The following is a 24,196-nucleotide window of genomic DNA, read 5'->3' on the forward strand; positions in this document are numbered from 1 at the left end:
GACATGGGTACTAGTGGCTCCAGAAGAGAGATTTTTCAAAACTCTTGAAGAAGCTCACATTTATACCAGGTAAAGAAAAGCACGTTTCTCATCTGAGAGACCCCGACATGCTCACTGCCCACAGCAATGAGAAGCCCACCTCTAGGATGCTTGAATTGTGTCCAGTAAAGCAGCTCCCACCAGAGATTCCCCCAAATCAAGAACCAAGCTCTTCTCACTCTTCCAGGCCACCTTTTGGGAAGGTAGTGAACTTCTTGGACCACTCCAGGATGCGTGCCTGCTAAGATGTGCTGAGCTGCTGTGTGTGCCTGCCCATGCAAAGCAGCCCCCACCCTCACTCCACCTCATCCTACCTTACTGCTGGAAAGCAACATGCATGTAGAAGTAAAAAGAAAGACTAATCTCATATATGACCCAGGGATATTCTGCTGCTTTTTCCTATGCGTTGGGGCTGGGTAGATGGGCAGAAAAACAAACAGAATGACATCTCCTTGCATAGTAGCCTCACGGCCCCTTTTGAGACCGAAGTACAGGGCCTCTTCCTCATTAGAATGTGGAATACTGATATGACAGCAATATCTGGCACCTCTGCCTAAGTCCTGGTCACTGAATCTATGAATGAAGAACAGGCACCACACCCCTGAAAAGCACTTGCAGAGACATTTCTGTTCATTGCTGCCGTCAGCATGTTTGCAATACTGTCATTAACCCAAGCCTAATGAAGATAAATGCAGTGTGATGCATCGACTCCAGGGATGCACATGCTGATAGGCGTTCCCATGTGGTCCAGAGCAGCAAGAGGCATTCAGTAATGTCCACCTAGGCTCTTGTTAATCAGCTGACCCTAGCTGTACAGGTCCGGTGACACATTGTGTGTCCACAGCAGCAACCCGGTGTTCTTGAGTACCTAAGACCTCCTAGTGAAGTTTTGAAATGGGGAAGAAAGAACGAAAAAAAGAAATCACAGCAAGGCCGTGTAAACATGTTAGTTTTGCCTGGGTGAAATAAGGCCTCCCGAGAGCTGTACTTTATGGAGGGAGCTACAGGAAGGAACAGCTGACTGTAACAAATCTGTGCAAAAGGCTGGCTGCCTTCTTGTTGCTAATTAAAAGCACTACTCTAAATTGAGCCCACTGGTGGGCTAGATGTCAATGAAGTATTAATAATAGAGTTGTTTTCTACTTACTGTCTCTCCGGGCATACAAAAGACATCCTGGCCTGTTACTAACTAGTCCTTCTTCTGGAATGTTCCTAGGTGAAGCATCAGACATGCAAACAATGAGGACTTCCCCCTCCAAGGTTATTTTAAGCAGTTCTTTGTAATGCATAACTGCCACCGTCCCCCCCTTTGCCCCTGCACCCCACTGTCTGCAGAACATCTCCATGATGAAAAGGAAGGGTTACAATCTCTATCCACAAGAGGATGGACAAGGAAAAACAGTGTTGAAACACTCCAAAAGAGATTAAAACTCATTTACTGGGCTAGGGAAATGGCTCAGCTTGTAAAGTGCTTGCCATTCAGGGTGACCACTGGGTCTCCAGAGTCCATGTAAATGCTGGGTGAGTGTGGCGGTCCATCTATAACCCCAAAGCTCAGGAGGCAGGGACCAGGGATTTCTGGAGCAAAAAATGGTAAGAGGATAGTTTGCCCAACTTATCCAAAGGAGTGGAGCACTGGCTCAACAAGAGACCCTGCTTAACGTAGAAGGTGAAGAGGAATAGAAGAGGGTACCTGACATAAAGCTCTAGATACACATGTGAACACACACACACACACACACCACATATGAACACACACACACACACACATGCAAAGAAATAATCACTTTCCTCATTTCAGTTCTGTATTCTAAGGGCATATATATCCATTTAAAAATATATATATAACATATATTTTAAGATAGATATTAAAATATAACTCTTTTCTTTTTCCCATTATTGAAAATAGGTCTTTTCTCGTACAATGTCTCCTGATTATAGTCTCCCCTCTCTCTCTGCTCTTCCCAGTTCTTCCACAACTTTCCTCCCATCTGGTTCTACTCCCTTGATGTCTCTCATTAGAAAAGAGAAGGCTTTTAAGAGATAACAGCAAAACATAAAATGTAATAAGATAAAACCATCGCATCAAAGTTAGACAAATAAAAAAAAGTCAAAAAAGAGCCAAGAGAAAGCCAGAGGCCCACATGCTCACACACTCAGAAGTCCCATAAAACCACTAAAGTGAGAGCTACAGCGTATACGCAGGGGACCTGAAGCACATCCATGTGGGCCCCATGCTTGCTGCTCAGCCTGGGTTCATATCAGCTTTGCTCAGTTAATTTGGTTAATTGTTCCCCTGGTGTCCTCCAGCCCCTCTGGCTCTTACTCTCTTTCCGTCTCCTCTTCTGCGGGGTTCCCTGAGCTCTGAGGAGAGGGATTTGATGGAGACATTCCATTTAAAGATGGGTGTTCCAAGGTGTCTCTCTCTCTCTCTCTCTCTCTCTCTCTCTCTCTCTCTCTCTCTCTCTCTCTCTCTCTCTCTCTCTCTCTCTCCCCCCCGCCCCCGTGTGTGTGTGTGTGTGTGTGTGTGTGTGTGTGTGTGTGTAATGTCCGGCTGTGAGTCTCAGGGTTTGCTCCCATCTATAAGCAGGAGGAAGCCTCTCTGATGATGGCTGAATAAAGCACTGATCTCAGTATAGCAGTAGCAGAATATCACTGGGAGTAGTACCACTTGAAATCAGGAATAGTGAGACCTCCATCAATTCTTTTATTCTTTTATTATTCGTGATGGTTTAAGCTAGCCTAGGCTTTCTTCTTTCTTTGTTTCCATATAAAGCTGAAAATAATCCTTTCAAGACAGGTAATAAATTATCTTGGAATTTTGGTGGCAATTGCACTGAATCTGTGGATTACTTTCGGCAGGATGACCATTTTTACATTAATCCTACCAATCCATGAGCATAGGAGGTCTTTCCATCTTCTGATATCTTCTTAAATTTCTTTCTGCAAAGACTTGAAGTTTTATCATATAAGTCATTCTCTCTTGGAAAGTCTGGTAAAAATCTGTACTAAAACCCTCTGGCCCTGAGCTTTGTGGGGGTGCTTCTAATGACTACTTCAATTTCACTAAGGGTTAAAGGTCTGTTTAAATTGTTTATTTGATCTGGATTTAACTTTGGCAAGTGGTACGTATTGAGAAAATGACCCATTTTTGTTAGATTTTCCAGTTTGGTGGAGTATATGATTTTAAAGTATGTCCTTATAAGTCTCTGAATTTCTTCAGTATCTGTTGTTATGTCCTTTTCATTAATGATTTCTTTTATCTTAATGTGTTCTCTCTGCCTGTTAGCTAACTTGGATAAGGGTTTGTTAACCTTCTTAATTTTTTCAAAGAACCAGTTCTTTGTTTCATGGATTCTTTGTTTTATTCCCTTTGTTTCTATTTTGTTGACTTTGATCCTGAGTTGATTATCTCTTAGCATCTACCCTTTCTGAATATGCTTTTTTTGTTTGCTTGTTCTAGAGCTTTCAGGTGTACTGTTAAGTTTCTAGAAAGAGATCTCTCCATTTTAAAAATTGTAGTCACTTAGAATTTGCTTCTTAGAACTATTTCAGTCTGTCCTATAAGTTTGGGTGTGTTATATATCTATTTTCATTCAAGTCTAGAAAGTCTGATTTTTTTTTTCTCTGTCTTGAGCTGTTTCTTATTCAGTAGAGAGTTAATCACTTTCCATGAATTTGTAACCTTTCTGTTGTTGAAATCCAGCTTTAATCCATGGTAGTCTGATAGGATGCAGGGAGTTATTTCAATTTTCTTATACCTGTTGAAACTTGCTTTGTGTTCCACAAGATATAGAGAAGGTATATTCTTTTGTGTTTGGGAGAAATGTTTTGTAAGTATCTGTTAGGTCCATTTAGCTTATAACATCTGTTAATCCAGCATTTCTCTGTTTAATTTTTGTCCAGATGACCTATCTATTGGTAAGAACGAGGAACTAAAGTTTCCTAATATCAGTGTGCGAGGGTCAGAATGTAATTTAAGCTGTAGTGTTGTTTCTTTTGAAAACTTTGGTAACTCTGTGTTTAGGCATAGATGTTAAGAATTGAAATATCATCTCAGTGGATTTTTCTTTTGATGAGTACAAAAGTGTCCTTTCCTATCTCTTTTGATATTTTTGGCTTGAAGTCTAATTTGTTAGATATTAAAATAGCTCTACCAGCTTCCTTCTTAGGTCCATTTGTTTGGAATATCTTTTTCCAACCCTTTACCTTAAGGTAATGCCTATCATTAATGATGAAGTGTGTTTCCTGGATGCAGCAGAATGTGGGATCCTGTCTTCACACCCATTCTGTTAATGTTTTAATAATTCTTTTTACTGGAAAATGAGTCCATTGCTATTGAAAGATATCAATGACCAATGATTGTTGATGCCTATTATTTGGTTGTTGGTGGTAGTGGTCTTGGTGTGTGCATCCCTTCTTTTGATTTTACAGGTATGAGATTCTTTATTTTCTGTATTTTCATAGTTATAGGTAACTTTTCTATAGGTAACCTTCCTATATTGGAGTTCTCCTTGTAGCACTGTCTGTGGGGCTGGACTTGTAGATAAATATTGCTTAAAGTTGGTTTTACCATGGAATGTCTTACTTCTCCATTTATGGTAATTGAAAGTTTTGCTGAGTATATTAGTCTGGGCTGGTATCTGTTGTATCTTAGAGTCTGTAGCACATCCTCTCAGGCCCTTGTGGTGTTTAGAGGCTCCATTGAGAAGACAGGTATAATTCTTTTTTTTAAATTAATTTATTCAGATTACATATCAATTACTATCCCCTCATATGTATCTTCCCATTTCTCCCTTCCTCCCTCTTTCACCCTATTCCCCTCCCCTAGGTCTGTGACCAAAAGGGACCTCTTTCCCCACTTGATAGGTCACAGCCTATCAAGTCTCATCCTGGTAGCCTGATTATCCTCTCTCTGAGTGCCACCAGGCCTCCCCACCAAGGGGCAGTGGTCAATAATATAGAATCAGAGTTCATGTCACAGTCAATCCTTGCTCTCCACACAACTATGGAGAATGTGCTGTCCATTGGCTAGATCTGAAGAGGCGTTCTAGGTTTACTATATGCATTGTCCTTGGTTGGTACAGTAGTTTGAGCAGACCTCCCTGGATCCACATCCACCAGCCTTGATGGTCTTCTTGTCCGTTTCTAGGACCCTCTGGATCCTTCTATTTCCCCATTCTCCCATACTTCTCCTACCCAGAGTCCCAATAGGAAGTCCCTGCATCTATCCCATTCTCCTGCTAAGTGAAGACTTTCATGGGGACATCCTTTTAGGGCTAGTGTCCAATTATAAGTGAGTATATACCATGTGAGTCTTTCTGCTTCTGAGTTAACTCACTCAAGATGATCATTTCTAGTTCTATCCATTTGCCCATAAATTTCAGGATTTCCTTGTTTTTAATAGCTGAGTAGTATTCCATAGTGTAAATGTACCACAGTTTCTTTATCCATTCTTCGACTGAGGGACATCTAGGTTGTTTCCAGGTTCTGGCTATTACGAGTAAGGCTGCTATGAATATGATTGAGCAAATGTCCTTGTTGTGTGGTGGAGCATCTTTTGGGTATATTCCAAGGAATGGAATAGCTGGGTCTTGAGATAGCCCTATTCCCAGTTTTCTAATAAGGCACCAGATTGATTTCCAAAGTGTTTCTATGAGTTTACACTCGCACCAGCAAAGAAAGAGTGATCCCCTTTCTCCACATCTTTGCCAGCATGTGCTGTCACTTGAGTTTTTTATCTTAGCCATTCTGATGGGTGTAAGATGGAATCTCATAGTCGTTTTGACTTGAATTTCTCTGATGACTAAGGACGTTGAGCATTTCTTTAAGTGTTTCTCAGCATTTGATATTCCTCTATTGAGAAATCTCTGTTTAATTCTGAGCCCTATTTCTTAATTGGGTTATTTGGTTTAGTGGTATTTAATTTCTTGTGCTCTTTATATATTTTCCTGGTCTAACTGGATGTCTACATGTAGAAAAATGCAAGTACATCCATATTTATCACCATGCACAAAACTCAAGCCAAGTAGATTAAAGACATCAATATAAAACCAGAGACACCAAATCTGTTAGAAGAAAAAGTAGGGAAGAGCCTGGAACTCATTGGCACAGGAGACAACTTCATGAACAGAACAGAACTTCAACAGCCCTGGCCTTAAGGTCAACAATTAACAAATGGGACCTCATGAGGCTGAGAAGCTTCTGTAAGGCAGGAGACACTGTCAACAGAACAAAGCGACAGCCTACAGACTGGGAAAAGATCTTCACCAACCCTACATCTAACAAAGGACAGGTATAATTCTAATAGGTCTCCCTTTGTATGTTACTTGGCCTTTTTCCCTTTGCAGCTTTTACCTTTCTTTCTTTGTTCTGTATTTTTAGTGTCTTGATTATTATGTGCTGAAGGGACTTTCTTTTCTGGTCCAATCTATTTGGTGTTCTGTATGTTTATTACACTTTCATAGGCATTTCTTTCTTTAGGTTAGACATTTTTTTCTTGGATGATTTTGTTGAAAATATTTTCTGGGCCTTTGACCTGGTTTTCTTTTTTCCTTCCTCTATTCCTATTATTCTTAGATTTGGTCTATTCATGGTGTCCCAGACTTCCTGGATGCTTTGTGTCAGGGGTTTTTTATTGTTAACATTACCGATTGTGTTTTTACGCTGGCGTATAGGCACCTGGGGTTGGGAAAATTATAGTTCTAGGTGCTGATATCTGGCCTTGTCTTGGTTGGGTGGGTGTTTGTTCCTTGGTTTTTGTTTCCTCTCTGGATTTTAGGAGAGTGTGTTAACTGTGTGTTGTCTGGTGGGAAATTTTCTGTGTACCTGATAGGTGTGGCCACCTGGGGTTCCAGGTAAAATGTGTTTCTGGGTATTGGGAGCTAACACTTAGGGATGGGGATAAGCCAGGGAGGGGCCTGAAAGGGTTCACAGCAGGAGGAAAGCAGTGGGTGAAGAGAGGTCACCTCAGAAGATCTGCCATAGAGCTGGGGATGGAACTGGGGAATTGGATCTGAAGGAGGAAGGAGAGGGGAAGAGCTGCAGTCAGCCTGCCTGCTTCCCTGGCAGGAGTGGCCTGTGGGTTAGCAGGGAGAGGCAGCTGGAGTAGGAGGCTGGGATAGCGGGATGAGTCGGAAGGGAGGGTTGGAGGAGAAGGTCTTCCTGATCTGTAGGAGATGGGGTCAGAGAGGAAAGGCAGTCTGCAGCAGGTGGTCTGCTGGAGAGCTGGGGTGTGACTGGGCATTGGATCTGGAGGAGCAGAAGCAGAGGTGATGTTCTGCAGGTAGCTTCCCTGCTTCCCTGGCAGGGCTGCAGATCAAAAGTTTCAAAATCAAATTCCCAGGTATTTCTTTCAGATTCCCCTCTCTGTGACCTCTCAGGCCATATACAATAGTTACCCACCCACCTCTAACTCTTCCACACTTTCTAATTGATTCCTCCCTCTCTCATGACTCAGACTGAGTCACTGATCTCAGTTCCCTCTGATGAGGCACAAGATGGACAGTGACCAACTTTCTCCTCTTCAGTAAAGGAACCTGGAGAACCTTGTACATGTGAACTTGTAGCCAAGAACAGAAGTTTTATTACAAAATATGAATCGGGTTTCAAAATTCTTTCTGAGATACACAAGAAAATGAACACACTAATGAACTTTCATGAAAATTGCCTATTGGGTCTGAGGAGGCAGCACAGTTTGCAGAGTGCTTGCCTAGCATGCACGAAGCTCTGGGTCCAAGTGTCAACACCACGTACATTGCACATGGACATGATAATACATGCTTGTAATGATAGGAGGTGGAGGCAAAAGGGTCAGAAGTTCAAGGTCATCTATAATGAATTCAGTCTGTCTGGGCTACGTGAGGCCATCTCAAAACAAAACATGTGTTGATTTATCACAAAACAACAAAAGCCAGGTGGTGGTTCTACTGAAACAAAACTTGGAACGTATCTGCTTTTCACTGGGATGAGTAGCCAGTCATTAACATTGCAATTTCTCAGCTTCTGGAGAAGGTGGCAGAAAGTATCAAACAACATCTAACTATCCCCTTTTGCCTTTGGCTTAGAGGCGCTGTCCCTCACATCCTCAGAAGCAGCTTGGGAAATCAGTAAAAAATCCATCAATACACCTTTGCTTTAACATGGGCCTTAAGTATATTTCTGCCAACTATGCTTTGACTAAAGAATAAAATCACAGATCTATTTGGGTGTAGAAGACATACCCCTTTAGCTTTGGTGATGGGTTCATTCTTAAGTCAAAGCAATTAACTCAGGAAAAGGCCTAATTGTATTTTTAATTCAAGTGTACCTATTAATATGTGTCCCCTAGATGTTCCTCTCACTTCTACTCATTTCCTAAGCACCTTATTTCTAGTACAAATACCATCATCATGATAAGCACAGGGGCCCTGGATGTGTCTTGATTAAAGGTGTTTAAATATTACAATATTTCAAATAGTCCCTTTGAATGTCCCAAATATCTGTCCCCATAGTACATTCTAGAAAGATGAGTACCCTACTTTGAAGAGATGTCTGACAGTGTGATGAGGCGACCAGCAGGCTGATCCTTGAGGTAGGAGTCCCACTCAGAAAGGTTACAGCCTGAGGTCCTAGCAGTCAGTTCCCTCCACAAGCCCAGGGAAATTCATCAGGAGGATCAGCCAATAGGAGCTACCTAGAGACTTGGAGATGCCATCTTGGTGCATCATCTTGAGTGAGGTATACTGTATTTAGACCCCCAACATTTCTTTATTCTCTTCCATCTCAAACACATCCCTTCATCTGTCTCCACAGAGATCACCCGAGATGGGGAGCCTCCAACACAGCCCTAGCAAGATGGCTGCCTCCTCTCTATGAAGATGGCTTCAGTCAGCCCAGAGGCTGGAACCCTAATTTCTTATACCATGGCTTCCCCCTTCCCCCGGTTGGTACTCATTTACAATCTACTCCAACAAGACAGGAACGGGTTTTGTATACTGCTAACATACTCCCCACACCCTATTGAAGGGTAATAGGCAACTACTGGGATTCAAACAGCCCCCTCTGTTCCCAGACTCCTTAAGAAGGTGGAGCCCTAGGGTATAACACCTATGGATGAGGTTCTGAAAGTTAGCCACACTTAGTGAGTGAGGAGAACAACTGAGATTTAAAGTCACTGCCATCTAATTTTACATCTCTCCTCTTGATAAGCACTTTAATATTCTCAATTAAGTTCTCCTGTTCATCGGGTGGAAGACGAGGTTGAGCAATGACATGACTTCACTGATGAATTCACTCACACACACTATGTATGTGCAGGTGCTGGGTCCTGTTTTACTACCAGAGACACATTTCTCAGGAAATGTATTCATTTCCTATTTGCCCTTTGCTTCAACATGTGCCATTGGGTCCACTGAGCTACTTCATCAAAACATGGTCCATTCTGGCCCGAGTTTGGCTCTTCACATCAAAGGATAAGCCAGTATTTGTTTTCATGCCACATTCCAAAAGAGAGTTCTCAAAATGCAGGAGCAGGTCCTCAGCACAATGTAGGGAAAAATCAGAGCCTGAAGAGAGGAGCTAACACAGTGTGCTGGGATTGACGCCTTTACTCTCACAGAGTTCTCCAAGCGAGACTTACTCCTGACATAGGCAGTTTTTCAGGTGTCTTTTCAGTGAGATAGCCAAGTGTTTCTAGCAGTTGGAGAGGACCAATGGGTGGAGTTGGGTGCCAAGGTTCACTGAGAAAGCATGGTACTCCTGTCCAGCCTTAACATGCCCCAGATGTTTCTCTTGCCTCTTGTATATTTGACATTGGACCAGTTCAAATCCTGAGGTCTTCTGATCTGAGCTCTATAATGATACTAAGAATCTACAATTTTGTGTTTGTTTATACATTCTTACTATTTACAAGAATCCGCACTCACCTATGTTTACATGTAGCCTTTTCATTTCTTGATTTTTTTCTAACATTAATACAATGTTAGAGGCTCATACTAATATGAATATTTAACATTTCAGTTCTGCAGCCCAAAAAGTCTAACGTGTCTAAAGTCAAGGTGTCTCAGGACTGTGCCCTTGTAGAAGTCCTTGGGGGCAAATCCATCTCCTTGCCTTTTCTGCATCTGTGTATGGATGGGGTGCTAAGGTTCAGGTCCAATGCCATGCACATGCAATACAAGGCAGGCGCTTTTACCACTGACTATCTCCTGAGCATCACATTTTTTTCCTAAGTTCAAAAAGCTACACAAACTCTTACTCTATGGCTCCTCTACCAAAGTCTACAATGTGGTAGCTCTCCATAACTTCCACCCCAAGTCACAACTCTCTGACAATAGTCAAGAAGGCTCTCAAAATTTAAAGACCCATGTGACCAGAGTGCATATACCTGGAAAACTGGAATAATCTCTGTATCCCACAGTCTTTGATCTAACCACACATTCAGGTTATATATTATAAAGCAGACATATGCAGGCTGTTATTCTGTCTATTATAATCTACTTTATGGTACACACACACACACACACACACACACACACACACACACACGCACACCACATGTCCCCACTTCTATCACAGTATCCAAGGCCTAATGTCCAACCCACATCTTACCATTGTAAGTCACTCAAGTCATATAGGGAGAGGTTATAAGCCTGACCCACCTGGGAACAAATTCTCCTCCATGTTAACCTGTGGCTGGTGAAATGGTAAAAGCACTTGCCATGCAAGCTAATGTTTATGCCCTGGAATCTATAGTGGAAGAAGATAATCAACCTGTGATAAGGAAACCTGCTTCCTGTTATCCAAATACACCTTCCTAACAGCCATGGTGGCAGCTTCGGCTATCCTAGGGAAAAAGAGGAAGAAAGGGAGCAAAGAGGGAATGGCTGCTCCCAAACTGTGAGGAGATCAGCCAGACAATTCTGTTAGTACCAAATCCTGCACGTCGGCTCTATGTTCTTCACATACTTTCCACAATGACCTGGGAAGTGATAGCTTTCTGTCCACTTACAGACATTACATGCACTTCCTAAGGCTCTGAGAAGTGCCCTAAAAGACCCCTAATCTTTTCCAAACCCCAATGTGTCTGTCTTCCATCTTGGCTCCTGACATCATGTCTGCAGTGACAGACGGGTCTTCTCCTGTCTGTCTAGAGCCTCCTCATGAATTTAAGACCCCGAGGAGGTCTCCGTTATTGGCCAGGGTGCAGCCTAACTACAGTGTTGCAAGCTATTCTCTTTACCCAGGTACGGGAGGTGACAAGGCACCTCATTCAAGTTTCCAATGAGGCTGTGACAGAAGATGACCAGTACTCTGATTTCCTGTCAGTATGGGGACAGTACATCGACCATGACATCGCTCTCACACCACAGAGCACCAGCACGACAGCCTTCTGGGGAGGTGTTGACTGCCAGCTGACCTGTGAGAACCAAAATCCCTGCTTCCCCATTCAGGTAACTTTCCAAACCTCTTCATCAAGTATTAAACAACACATGCCTTTTAAAATTTAAACAGAAAGACATGAAATAAATTCATACATCTCCTTTCCATGTCCTGTCCCCAGGAGCTTCCTGCATATGCTCCTTGGATACTCAATGAACTCTTGGGTAGAACACCATTTTGACATGTGCATGCTCTAAACCAGGGATGGTCATTCAGCAATAATTATTACCCCTTACTCTATATTATTTAATCAATACAAATGTATTTTGATTTAACATTCTAAAAGGGCCCAAGAGCCCGAAGTGACATCCAGTCTCCCCTTTGCCATAGCTTCCCTCGAACTCCTCAGGGACCACTGCTTGCTTGCCTTTCTACCGCTCCTCAGCGGCCTGTGGCACTGGAGACCAGGGAGCACTCTTTGGCAACCTGTCTGCAGCCAATCCGAGGCAGCAGATGAATGGCTTGACGTCCTTCCTTGATGCATCCACTGTGTATGGCAGCTCGCCAGGCATTGAGAAGCAGCTGCGCAACTGGAGCAGCTCCGAGGGCCTGCTGCGCGTCAACACTCGCCACTTAGACAGTGGCCGTGCCTACCTGCCCTTCGCATCCGCTGCCTGTGCTCCAGAGCCTAGTGCTCCACGCGCCACCCGTGCGCCCTGCTTCCTGGCCGGCGATGGCCGGGCTAGTGAGGTCCCTGCCCTGGCAGCACTACACACCTTGTGGCTGCGTGAGCACAACCGCCTGGCTGCTGCTTTCAAGGCCATCAACGTACACTGGAGCGCCGACACTGCCTACCAGGAGGCTCGAAAGGTGGTGGGAGCACTGCACCAGGTGTGTGCCTCTGTGGACAGGTGGGAAATGGGAGATGGGCAGTACAGACACGAGCAACTGGGTGCCCCTAGGCTATGTCCGCAAGGCCACTGTGAGCACCCCAGGGGTGTATTAGACAGGGACACCAGAGGCTTAGCAGTGGCTTCCAGGAGGATGACCATGGGTTTTCTGAGATTCTGACAGCATCTCTTTGGGATACTCAAGTGGGGACCTCCAAAGCACAAGTATGTGTGAGCAAAGTGATCCTAGTACCAGGAAGCTCTCTGTGGTTCTATTGTCCAAGCACTGGGTCACCGTAAAGCCACAGACCTCCTGCATCCACAACTGTGCCCAGCAGTCATGGGTCCCTTCATTGGCTGCTACCTGGTACTTGCAAGTCACAGAGCCAAACAGGCTCCTAATACTCTTAACAGCAGCCCTGTGAGGAGGGCACGCAGCTGAATTCTGGTTTGTTTGTGTTTTCGTAATAATGGAGATCCTGATCATTCTGTCAAACTAAACTAAGAGTCAGGTTGTAGATCTTTAGTGGAGATTCCTGTTGGTCACTTATCAGTTGTGTGACAGGGAAAAATCATACTAGAAAACACACACACACACACACACACACACACACACACACACACACACACAGAACTGACTCCACATTCTCCCTGGGCTGTTATGGAGGATCGCATTGCTTTGCTCTGTACTAACCATCTTCCAGTGACAGGTTAGAACAAGCTCTGTGCTGGGCCCTTGGCATCACCCTTGTGTCCTCCCAGACACCCTATTGGAAGATGCCTTCAATCTTGCCTAACAGAATAGGAAGAGAGTGCTGTCCTCCAGTGCATAGTTGAAGAAGCAGCCTGGAGGACCTGACCTACCAGCGCCTCGGGTACCTGAGGAGCAGGCATTAGCCTGTGAGTCGCAGGGAAAGGAGGATATGCTCATCTAGAGGACACGAAGACAGGAGGCATTAGGGGCTAGAACCTTTACCAACCCCACAGCAGTGGCCAAACACTCCAGGACCTGTGTGTACACAGAGGTGCACATTGGCTGTCTGTTGGCTCTGGTTAAGGAATCATGTGCATTATTTATGTATACTGCATCTGTGCTCGGTATTTGCCTCTGTGAGTTTGAATTGTGCTGTGCATCTATTTTATTTGTATGATTCTCTACTGGACTGTGTTTGTGACTGTCCATTTATATCCACATGTCTGTGTGTGTCTATGTTGTGCTGGGTTAAATAAGAAATTAGAAATGATATATACGGACTTTGAAACTGAGGCTTATAATAAACTCTGAGTAAAAAATGCTGCATGGAGCAGCTATTACCTTGCTTGGCAGGCATATATAAACAGGTATTTTCTTTTGTTGTTTTAATCACTGTGGGTATCCCTAACAGAACCTCACAACAGTATCTATGAGGGTAGAACCAAAACAATCCGTATAGTCTCTTTTTAACATGACCATGAGCCTCACAGCCCTGACATTTTCAAAGAGCTGGCCAGATACTGATTTCCTTGTGTAGAGTGGAGGTGTCAGTTCATGGTGACTGGAACCCCCAACCCCAAAGCTGGCCTGGGAAATGAATCTGTGATGATTCTTTCCCTGGTCATGACTTCCAGGCCTGGCCAAAGGTGGATGTCAGTCTGGTTTTTGTTGTTTGTTTGTTGTATTTCCCCTTCTCTGAACATAAGCTTCACGGGGACAGGCATTTAGACCCGGTTGCTCCCTCCTTCTTTCCTAGCAGCTAGAATGTGCTGGCAAGTGTAGGTGCCTCATGAATATGCATGAAGTTTCTACAAAGGGAGAAGTCTCAGGAATCATCCCAGGAGTCTCTCCCTGCCACCTCCTTTAGAGTTCATACAGTCTAAGTGAGGGTTGGCCACTCAACCAGGGAAGGCCCAAGGAGCCGCTACACACAGGTCCACAACTGACCATTTGCATGTATGAAAGTGCAGAGATGGGTGAGGCCCCTGTTTCCATGTTTCTCCTTAGTAATATTTGAGGTGTGAGTCATTTGGTATGTCCTAAACAAGCCCAGTAGCTGTAAAATAGAAGGTTTAATTCTGCATATCTGAAGATCATAACTGACCTGGACATTAACCATCCAGAGGCTTATTCTCAATAGGGGAGTAACAGCCTCAATGAATGGGAAAGATTCTCTCAGATTTCTGTGTTGTACTCCTCAATCTAGTGTGTCTTCTCTACTTGTATTTTTATTTTTTCTTTTTTTACATTCTTGTGGGTTGTGCTCTTACCTGATGGTCATGTCCTCTCCCACACCTCTCCCTGTGTCCGTGGGCTGTGTTCTCCTTTGGGAGGCTCACCAACCCCATGATGTTCTATCATAGGATGCCTAGGCAGAATTCCTCCCTATTGCTTAATCGCTAACCTTCCACTGGCCTGCAGGCATCTCTTTGCTGAGAACTTTCCCTGCTCAGAGAACACCTGCCTCCCTCTCTATAGATCATCACCATGAGGGATTATATCCCCAAGATCCTGGGTCCTGATGCCTTCGGACAGTATGTGGGCCCCTACGAAGGCTATGACCCCACTGTGAACCCTACCGTGTCCAACATCTTCTCTACGGCTGCCTTCCGCTTTGGCCATGCCACAGTCCATCCACTGGTGAGAAGGCTAAACACTGACTTCCAGGACCACACAGACCTCCCCAGGCTGCAGCTACATGACGTCTTCTTCAGGCCCTGGAGGCTTATCCAGGAAGGTATTCCATCCTCCTCATCTACTGCTGTAGCTAAGCACAAGCCAGGGACCCAGCATGAGCCTTCACCGTCCATGCTGGCTGCTTAGGTGAATGCTATCTAATCTGTTAGTATTTAGAGGGGATAAGTGAATTCAAAGCCTTTTTCCCATATGTATGTATGAATGTATGTATGTATGTATGATTATGTGTGTTTGAGTGCATGTGTGTACAGAGGCTAAAGGATAACCTTGGATGTCATCCTTGCGGAAGCAATCTACTTCCTTTGAGAAAAGGTCTTGCATTGGCCTGAAGTTCACCAATTAAGCTAGACTGGCTGAACAGCAAGCCACAGGATTCCTGTCTTTGCCTCCCCAACAGCAAAAATATGAGCACACACCATCACATCCAACACATTATTCCCTTGGGTCCTAAAGAGCAAACTTGGGTTCGTGTGTTTGCCTTGCACCACGTGTTACTGACTGAGCCACCCCACCAGTCCAATGTTCAAAGTTTTTAAAAGGTGAAATGTTGGTGAGAAAAGCCTTGACTCCTGTGTGGAGCACTTCGGTGCTCAGGATAGATTATCCAGGGGCAGTGAGCTCTCTTTGTGTTGGTGGACAGAGGTAAATGTAGCCTGGTGGTCATACTGTATAGACGGTGCTGTCATTTCTTAAGCACTAAGCACTAGACCTGCTCCCTGTGAGCTGCAGGATGCTGGAAGCTGAAAAACAAACAAACAAAAAAACTGTAGTTCTCTGGTTCTCCTGTGGAGGATTGCTTTCATGTGTTCCCCCCAGTTTCCCTTTCTGTTTCTTCCCCCCCAGGTTCTTCCTGTCCCTCTGATAATGTCTATGCTGTGTAGAAAGGGGTTGCAGGGACAGGTTGGATGATAGAGAGGATGGTGGCTAACAGTATGCTCCCTCATTACTGATAATCAAGTTGCTTTCATGCAAATCATGAGGGGAGAGGTTTGGGGTCTTCCTATTATGCATTTGCCATTGGAGAGTAGGAGAAACCTAAGGCAAATGGTTCCTCATGTAATTCTGGATTCATGCAGCTATGGCTAAGACCTTAGAAACGGCTGGTTTGCTTCCTTTGGGGCCTTCTGTGAGGATGCCCCAGGCTTCAGTGGGTGACAGAGCAAGGTCCTTGAGAAACTGAGAGTTTGCCAGACCAGGCCACATCTTCCTGCCCCAGACACTGAAGGGCAGTGAATATTTCATTCGACTCTCAACATTCTGCTGCTGGACAATAAATAATAATAAATCTGAGTAATGTGGCCCTGCTTATGGCTAGTCCCTGAGGTGCTGAAGGTGCATCCTCGGCACACAGTTGCCAATAATGGCAGTGTCCTAAGGAACCTAGAAAGATTTGGGATTGCATAAGGTAATTTGGTGGAGATGCACAGATGTTTAAGAATAAACACACACTACAACCGAGAATCTGTCCCTTGTTCCCAGAACTCATCAGGGACCTAAGAGCACCTCTAACTCATGTGTGATGTTTTTCAGGTGGTTTGGATCCAATAGTAAGAGGCCTCCTGGCAAGGCCAGCCAAGCTGCAGGTCCAGGAGCAGCTGATGAATGAGGAGCTGACGGAGAGGCTCTTTGTGTTGTCGAACGCCGGCACCTTGGATCTAGCATCACTGAACTTGCAGAGGGGCCGGGACCATGGCTTACCAGGTTTGCCGTATCTCTAGATGGGATAGCTCAGTGTGCACAGAAGGAAGGGATATGCGGTCAGTGTCTGGTGTGAAGTGAAATGCACCCACAAACCTATTGCACTGCCAGCTTCAAAGGAATGGATTTGTGTGTTTCGTTTGTTGGATTAGTTGGCTGGTTTCTGTGTCTTTAGATGAGGTTTTGCTATGTAGCTCAGACTAACTTCAAACTCATGATCCCTCTGCTACAGCCTCCCAAGTAGCTGGGATTGAAGATACTTACCAGGCCTGTAACTAACTACATACCTGTGTGTAGTAGACTACCGCCCCCTGACCCATGCAAGGTCACCAGAAGAGTCTGTGTCTCTGTCTGTGATTTGGGCTTGCAATGTCTTTTCTGATGTGTTTCCCTGTACTCCCTGGGGACACACCACAGTCTGTGAAGGACATCCAACTACAAAATTGCAGTCTCCCCCAGGACCCTGATGGAGTCCCCCCACCACCACCACAGACATCTGCAGAACACTAGGGTTCCCCAGGAAGTACCACATCGATGCCTTGTCTAACCCAGTGGCCCAATCACAGGGCCGGTGGCCAGTGTCCTCTGCATCAGAAAAGGCCATAGGTGCAGCTGCTTTTACCCTGGCTGCTGTTCTGAAGCTCTGACTACAGGGCACAGCTGGTGCCATTCTTCTGTGTCACTCATCCCTTACTGCAGCCTTCATAGGGACTGTAGCAACTTGGATTTGGAGAGCAAGTGTATCCTGGGAAGTTATAGAAAGGACCCCTTCTGCATGTGTTAGGAGGCCACACATGTGCTGGCTTCCTAACTGCTGACCTCTAGGCACTTTTGCTTTGGGGGGCTATGGAAGCATATATCTGAAGCTTAGGGTCCCTGGGAAATATCTCTCCCAAATTTTGAGTGTAATTCATTTACTCTTTGTGCTTCAGTTATCCTAAAAGTACATGATCATTTAAGTGGATATTTAATGAAGTAACTGCTATATTCCCCAACCTCTGTGGGACTATATGTTTTTATACAAATCAGATGCACTGACTTTATGTTGCTTGTCATGAGATTACAGGACCTGTGAGGGTCTGTCCTAAAGTAGTCCGGGATGTAGTCAGAATGCTATGGGACTTGTCAGGAGTGGGAAGACAGGAGAGGAGGAAGTTGTCATCTTGCTAGATGGCTCCTGAGAGAGATACTGAGATGACCCATCTGGGATTATAGAACAAATGGGGGACTTCTCAGTGAGTTACCACTCACCAGGTCCAGCTGTGAACAGCACACAGAGTTGAGGGAGGGCAGTCTTGTTGGTCAGGAAGATCGGGAGCCCTAGCTCTGGAAAAAGGTGGTATGATGCTTGGCTGCATCAAATATAAATACACACACACACACACACACACACACACACACACACACACACACACACACACCAAACACACAGCTGCATAAAACAGACACTGGCTTCTCCTGCATCTGAATGGAGGGAGTCGCTATCACCAAGCCACCATCAATACCATCAGATGGCAGGATTCCAAAGCACAGATTTTCAATCTCATCAGTGATTCTTCTTCACTTTGGCTTCTGTTTAAAGTAACCTGATGCCTCTGTGTTGTTCCCTGGAGCTGGATGTGCCCAGCCCCCATTCAATGGCTCAGCAAGGCTCTTAGCACTCCAGCAGCCCTTCTGAGACCACCCAGGAGATGCGTGATCATTTATTTAGATGCTATGCTATCAACACATGGGGCTCACCATGAGCCCCCAAAGTTTTTATCCCATTAATGCCTTGTCAGCTCTGTGGAGACCTGGCCTGGTCCTCAGTCCAGCTCTCTGTGTGTTGCTAAGTGTCTAGGTGCAGAAGGCAGTGGAAATAGCGCGAGGCAGACTCTGATGGAATAGAGATGGCAGAATGGGCAGGCGAAGGGAGTGACAAAGAACTGTGCAGCCTGCTGAGTGCCTCATAATGGAGTCTGTGGCAGGCTGTGAATAAGGAGGGTACTATAAAATCATATCATATATCAAGTGAAGAAAGCAACCCAGCAAAGCCTGAGCACTGCATGTAGGCACACTGAGGAATGCGAGATGCTGGAGCTGTGATGCCAGGGCTGAAATCACTCTCAAACAGGCAGATAATCTACAATATTAGAGACAATCAGACAAGGGAAGATAGGCATGTACGTATGTGTATTCCCTGTTTGTGTGTCTGTGTGTGTGAGTGTGTGTATGTGTGTGTATCATGTACACTGTGTCTGTGTGTGTATATGAGTGTATGCCTATGTAAGAGAGAGTGTGGTTTGTGAGTCAGTATGTATAATAAAAGTATGTATGTTACAATAAAGTATGTATCTGTGAGTATGTATGTGTGTTGTCTTGTGTATATGTGTGTGTGTGTGTGTGTGTGCAGAAGAGAGTGTGTTTATATTTGTGTAAGACAAAGTATGTGTCTGTGAGTGTATCTGTATAAGAGAGTATGTGTTTATGTCTGTTTATAAGAGTGTGTGTATGTGTATAAGAAAATATCTTGAGTGAGTTTGTGTGTATAAGAGAGTGTGTCTTTGAGTGTGTCTATAAGAGAATATATCTGTGTTTGTGAGTGTGTGTATAAATGAATGTCTATGTTTTTGAGTGTGTTTATGTGTATGAGAGAGGTGAGAGTGTATAAATAATTGTGTGCTTACATGCATATGTATGTGTATGTGTACGTGTGTGTGTGTGCGTGTGCGTGCGTGCGTGCGTGCGTCCTGGTATGCTTTTATTCTCCATGAGCTTCCAGTGTCCTTCTGGAGCATCAACAGCTCTGAAGAGGGTGTGACCCATTGTCATAGTTCTAATTCCAATCCATCCCAAAATATCCTCTTTGTAAGTATATACCCTCAAGCCTGTGCTACGTGGTCTGTCCTGTTGACCTCCATAAAGCTGAATGTCATGCTGCAATAACATGGTCACCGTGTAGCCAGAATTAGCAGCTAGGACTACATCTCTGCAACCCTGGCTTCCAGGGGTCAGCAGAATCCATGGGTTGACTGGTGAAACTTAAGTCCTTGTAAAAACACACCTGCCCCCTCTCTCTCTTGTGCAGGCTACAATGAATGGAGAGAGTTCTGTGGCTTGTCACGCCTGGAGACACCAGCTGAGCTGAACAAGGTCATTACTAACAGAAGCATGGTCAACAAGATAGTGGACTTGTACAAGCATGCAGACAACATAGACGTCTGGTTGGGAGGCCTGGCTGAAAAGTTCTTGCTGGGGGCCCGCACTGGTCCTCTGTTTGCATGTATCATTGGGAAGCAGATGAAGGCCCTGAGGGATGGGGACAGGTAAGAGCCTGTGGCAAAGCACTCTACGCATAACACAGTGTTCCACATTAGTCTTGTATGAAACAGCTAGATCTGGGCTCTAGGGCTTACATGACCCTGGCCAGGTTTGCTCTCAAACATATCTCTGACTATAAAACAATGTTGTCACCAAACAGAAGGACCACTTAGAAACATGACTATTGTTTTCTCATATTTCTAGCCATGTAGATGAGAAAGCATGAAACAAAGCTCGAACAGTGACAATCTTCAACTTCCATCTTTGGCCACTCGCTGACACTGTTGACACTGGACAAATGGACCTGCCTTAATGCAAATGTGCACCCTTGCTGGTGCCAAGGAGCAGTGTTCAGCTGAATAGACTCACTCCCACTTCCCTACCATGCCTCCACCTCCAGCCCCACACAGTTGGTTGAGGGGCATGCCTGCCCTTGCACTTGCTCCTTCCTCCATTTCAGCCTAGAATTTTGAACTTTATGCACGCAGAGGAGGATTGACAAGTAAGGGCTTAATATGTCATACCTCATGGTCTGATACCAGATGGTGGCCAGGGCATGGTAAAGCATTCACACAGCTAAGACACATGAAAGAAATCCTAGAGGTTTTTATCTCCCTTGAAACTGTGTTTTTAGAAAAAATCATGTGTCTTGACATAATTAGGACACTAGAAGACACAAACTTGGGAGGCAGATCATTTCCTGGACTCCCTTGAGTATGACATGACCCTTGGGTCAGGTTCAATGGCAAAGTCCAAGAGCCTCTGCCAGATGCTTGGAGTGATGCTGTGATTTTTCACTCTAGTGTTTATGACTGGATGTCTCCAAAAAGCAAGACGTCAGTCGACCAACTGATAGAGAGGAGACTCCTTCTAGTGCTTTCTAAGGTCATTTGTGGTCCTTTTGCAGATTTCATCTCCTTCTCACATTCTAACGGAATGTGTTCCCAAGTAGGAATGGAGACATTCTTTGTTTTTGTTTTTTGTTTTTTTGTTTGTTTGTTTGTTTTTGGTTTTGCTTTTTCAAGACAAAGTTTCTCTGTGTAGCTTTGGTTGTCTTGGACTCACTTTGTCCACCAGGCTGGCTTTGAACTCACTGAAATCTGCCGCCTTCTGCCTCCTGAGTGTTGGGATTAAAGGTGTGGGCCACCATGCCCTGCTGGAGACATCCTTTTTTTTTTTTTTTTAACTTTAAATTTATTTTTTACAATTTATTCACTTTACATCCCAATCATAGCCCCCTCCCTCGTCTCCTCTTGGTCTCACCCTCCCTTCCTCTTCCCCTTTATTCTCATCCCCTTAGTCCTCAGAGAGGGGGAGCCCTTCTCCCTTAACAACTGACTCCAGCCTATCAAGTCTCCTCAGGACTGCCTGCATCCTCTTCCTCTGTGTCATGGTAAGGCGCCTCGCCAGGAGGAAGTGATCAAAGAGCAAGCAACAGAGTCCATGGCAGGGGCAGTCCTGCTCCCTTTAACAGGGGACCCATATGGAGACTGAGCTGCCTGTAAGATATATCTGAGTGGGGTGAGGGGCTAGGTGCTCTCCATGCATGGTCCATGTTTGGCGCACCAGTCTCCGCCAGTGCCCCTGGGCCCAGATTTGTTGGCTCTGTTGGTCTTCTTGTGCAGTTCCTGTCCCCTCCAGTGGAGACATTCTTTATAGTGTAAAGGGATGTGGAAAAATGGGAGCTTTGTCCATGATATGGATATTCTGAGAAGAACTAACATTATTTTTTTTCTCTCGGGTGACCCTGGTCCTCAGGTAAGAACAAGAACAACACTTGGTTGTTGGGCTGACTAACACTTCTTCGTGTGGCTGACTTTGCTGTTGCCTCATTTGTTTCTGAGGCAGGGGTATACCCATACAGACTTACTGTAGCCATTCTTTTACAAGTAGGCCAGCTCACACTGTCCTACAGATGGCCCATCCCACAGATAGCCTCATCCCTTCCTTTTCTCTTCCGTGTCCACAATGTCTGGTTCTCACAGACACTAGGTGCTATGGCTACCCTCTGATAGCCTGCCTTATAAGGGTACTGAGGACATGAGGGAACAGAAGTAATACACCCCCACTCACATGTCCTCTCCTGTGCAGGTTTTGGTGGGAGAACAGCCATGTCTTCACAGACGCCCAGAGGCAAGAACTGGAAAAGCACTCACTACCTCGAGTCATCTGTGACAACACTGGCCTCACCAGGGTACCTGTGGATGCCTTCCGTACTGGAAAATTCCCCCAGGACTTTGAGTCCTGTGAAGACATTCCTAGCATGGACCTCGAAGTGTGGAGAGAGAACTTTCCACAAGGTGACTCTGAGCCACTTGTTATTTTATCATGACACTGAAGCTGGCGTAGCCTCTCAAAGAGGCTGATTTTAAAGCCGCGCTGCTGAGAAAGTACTGGTGAGGCCAAGCCTTGTCTTCTCCTGAAGAATGGTAGTACATTGAGGTAGTGCAGTGAGAGCTAAGTCTGCAACAGTTGACAGACCTGAGCCCCGACCAGGTTCACACTCGGTGCTTGGTAGCTGCTGGGCCTTGGCGCTGGCAACCCCCAGGTTCTCCTCCTCTGTCATGGGCTCTATGCTCATGAAGAGTCAAACAGTACTATGGAGTTCTGGCCCCTGTGAGTACAGAGCCTCCTGGGATCCTACTGGCTCAGTCCTCCTGGGTGAGAAGCAGCAGATGAGCTCTCATTTATGAGCATGCAGTGCCTGGCATTTGGCTAAATAGAGCAAATGTGAGACTGAGCAGAGCCCTACAAATTCCTGAGGTGTAATTAGCAAAGTAACTGTTCTCACCTTGGTTTTAGTTCCACACATGCTGAGTAGAGACTAAATTCTATCTCATGTATTACCACTGACACAAGAGATTTATTATTTTTGCCTGTACGTATATGTATATGTGTGGCACATGTATGCTGTGTGGATTCATATTTTCATGTGTTTGGGTACACACCTGTGTGCACATGCATCTGGATGCCTGAGTTGACGTTGAGTGTTCTTGATCTGTCTTCATCTTACTTTATTGATGCAGGCTCTCCCACTGATCCTAAAACTCGCTGGTCTGGCTAGCCAGGTGGCTCTGAGAATTCTTTGTCTTTGCCTCCTGTGCTAGGATTGCGGACATAGCAATATCCAGCCAGGATTTAGATGGGCTTTGGATATCCTAATTCTGACCTTCACACTGAGGAATGTTCTCAACTCCAAAAAGTGTTTATTCTTTAACTATGACATCAGTTTTGTGCCATGTTAAGACTTGGCTGCAAGTGGGAGCTGAAGAATTAGCGACATGGCAGGCATGTCTCCAGGGCCTGGGACCCACTTGCCAAAAGAAACAGAGGGATGCATGCTGTACATGCCCATAGAGAGAGACAGACATACAAACCTATTGACAACTTTCATCCCAGACCAAGAAATGACCAAGGAAACCTCTCTGCAGTCTCTATCTCCAAATGTAGTGCTACACACACACACACACACACACACACACACACACACACACACACAGCATGAAGTTTTGATTGAGGGGTGCAGCTCAGCCCACAGCAGGGGTGCTGGTCTAGACTCTTTCTTGTGGCTTCCCTCATGTGGCTTCACTGCACTGTGACCTTCAACATTCCACAGACGACAAGTGTGTCTTCCCAGACAAGGTGGACAATGGGAACTTTGTGCACTGTGAAGAGTCTGGGAAGCTGGTACTGGTGTATTCCTGTCTCCATGGATACAAGCTGCAAGGCCAAGAGCAGGTCACATGCACCGAGGACGGATGGGACTCAGAGCCTCCTGTCTGTAAAGGTCAGTGGTGTCACATGGTGTGGTGGTTAACAGCAACTACAAAACAATCTGTATTTCCCAGTGGAGAGTATCAGAGCCTTCACCAAAACACTATTCTGACCACAGGTTCTGGCACACAAAGAGAAGAATCTCCCTCTGTTAGCTACACTTCATTGCTTTCCCCAGATGGCAAAACATGGAGACAGTCACATCAAATCTGGACTCGTGGTGATTTAGGCAAGAAGAAGAAAAGGAGCCAATTAGTTCTAGACAGGTTGTGGAAAGAACTTACAGAGCCCATTCCACAGATGAAGTAACAGAAGGCGCTCACTCCACACACCCATAGAAAGACCCACAACTATCACCCCCACATCCCCACCCTCTTGAGCATCTCCTTCCCAGCTATGTTCTTGGCCTCCGCAGGATCAGGGACTCACTTCTGAATCCTTCTCATGGCCACTAATAGGAAAG

At 45.1% G+C, this 24,196-nt stretch overlaps 1 protein-coding gene across 1 annotated transcript in view; it reads left to right on the forward strand.

The window, feature by feature from the left end:
• The window catches only part of TPO (thyroid peroxidase), a gene marked incomplete at its 3' end in the record, with an annotated part of 59,725 nt that overhangs the window by 20,146 nt on the left and 15,383 nt on the right, over positions 1-24,196 (forward strand). The window contains exons 6-13 of the mRNA XM_084792936.1: positions 8,833-8,962; positions 11,265-11,471; positions 11,791-12,291; positions 14,743-15,001; positions 16,492-16,662; positions 19,727-19,964; positions 22,051-22,259; positions 23,576-23,746. Coding sequence (XP_084649062.1) covers positions 8,833-8,962; positions 11,265-11,471; positions 11,791-12,291; positions 14,743-15,001; positions 16,492-16,662; positions 19,727-19,964; positions 22,051-22,259; positions 23,576-23,746 — 1,886 coding nt within the window. The remainder of the gene's footprint in view (positions 1-8,832; positions 8,963-11,264; positions 11,472-11,790; positions 12,292-14,742; positions 15,002-16,491; positions 16,663-19,726; positions 19,965-22,050; positions 22,260-23,575; positions 23,747-24,196) is intronic.

The sequence above is a fragment of the Acomys minous genome (genome assembly GCF_964271855.1).
Source record: "Acomys minous genome assembly, chromosome: 8".
NCBI lineage: Eukaryota > Metazoa > Chordata > Mammalia > Rodentia > Muridae > Acomys > Acomys minous.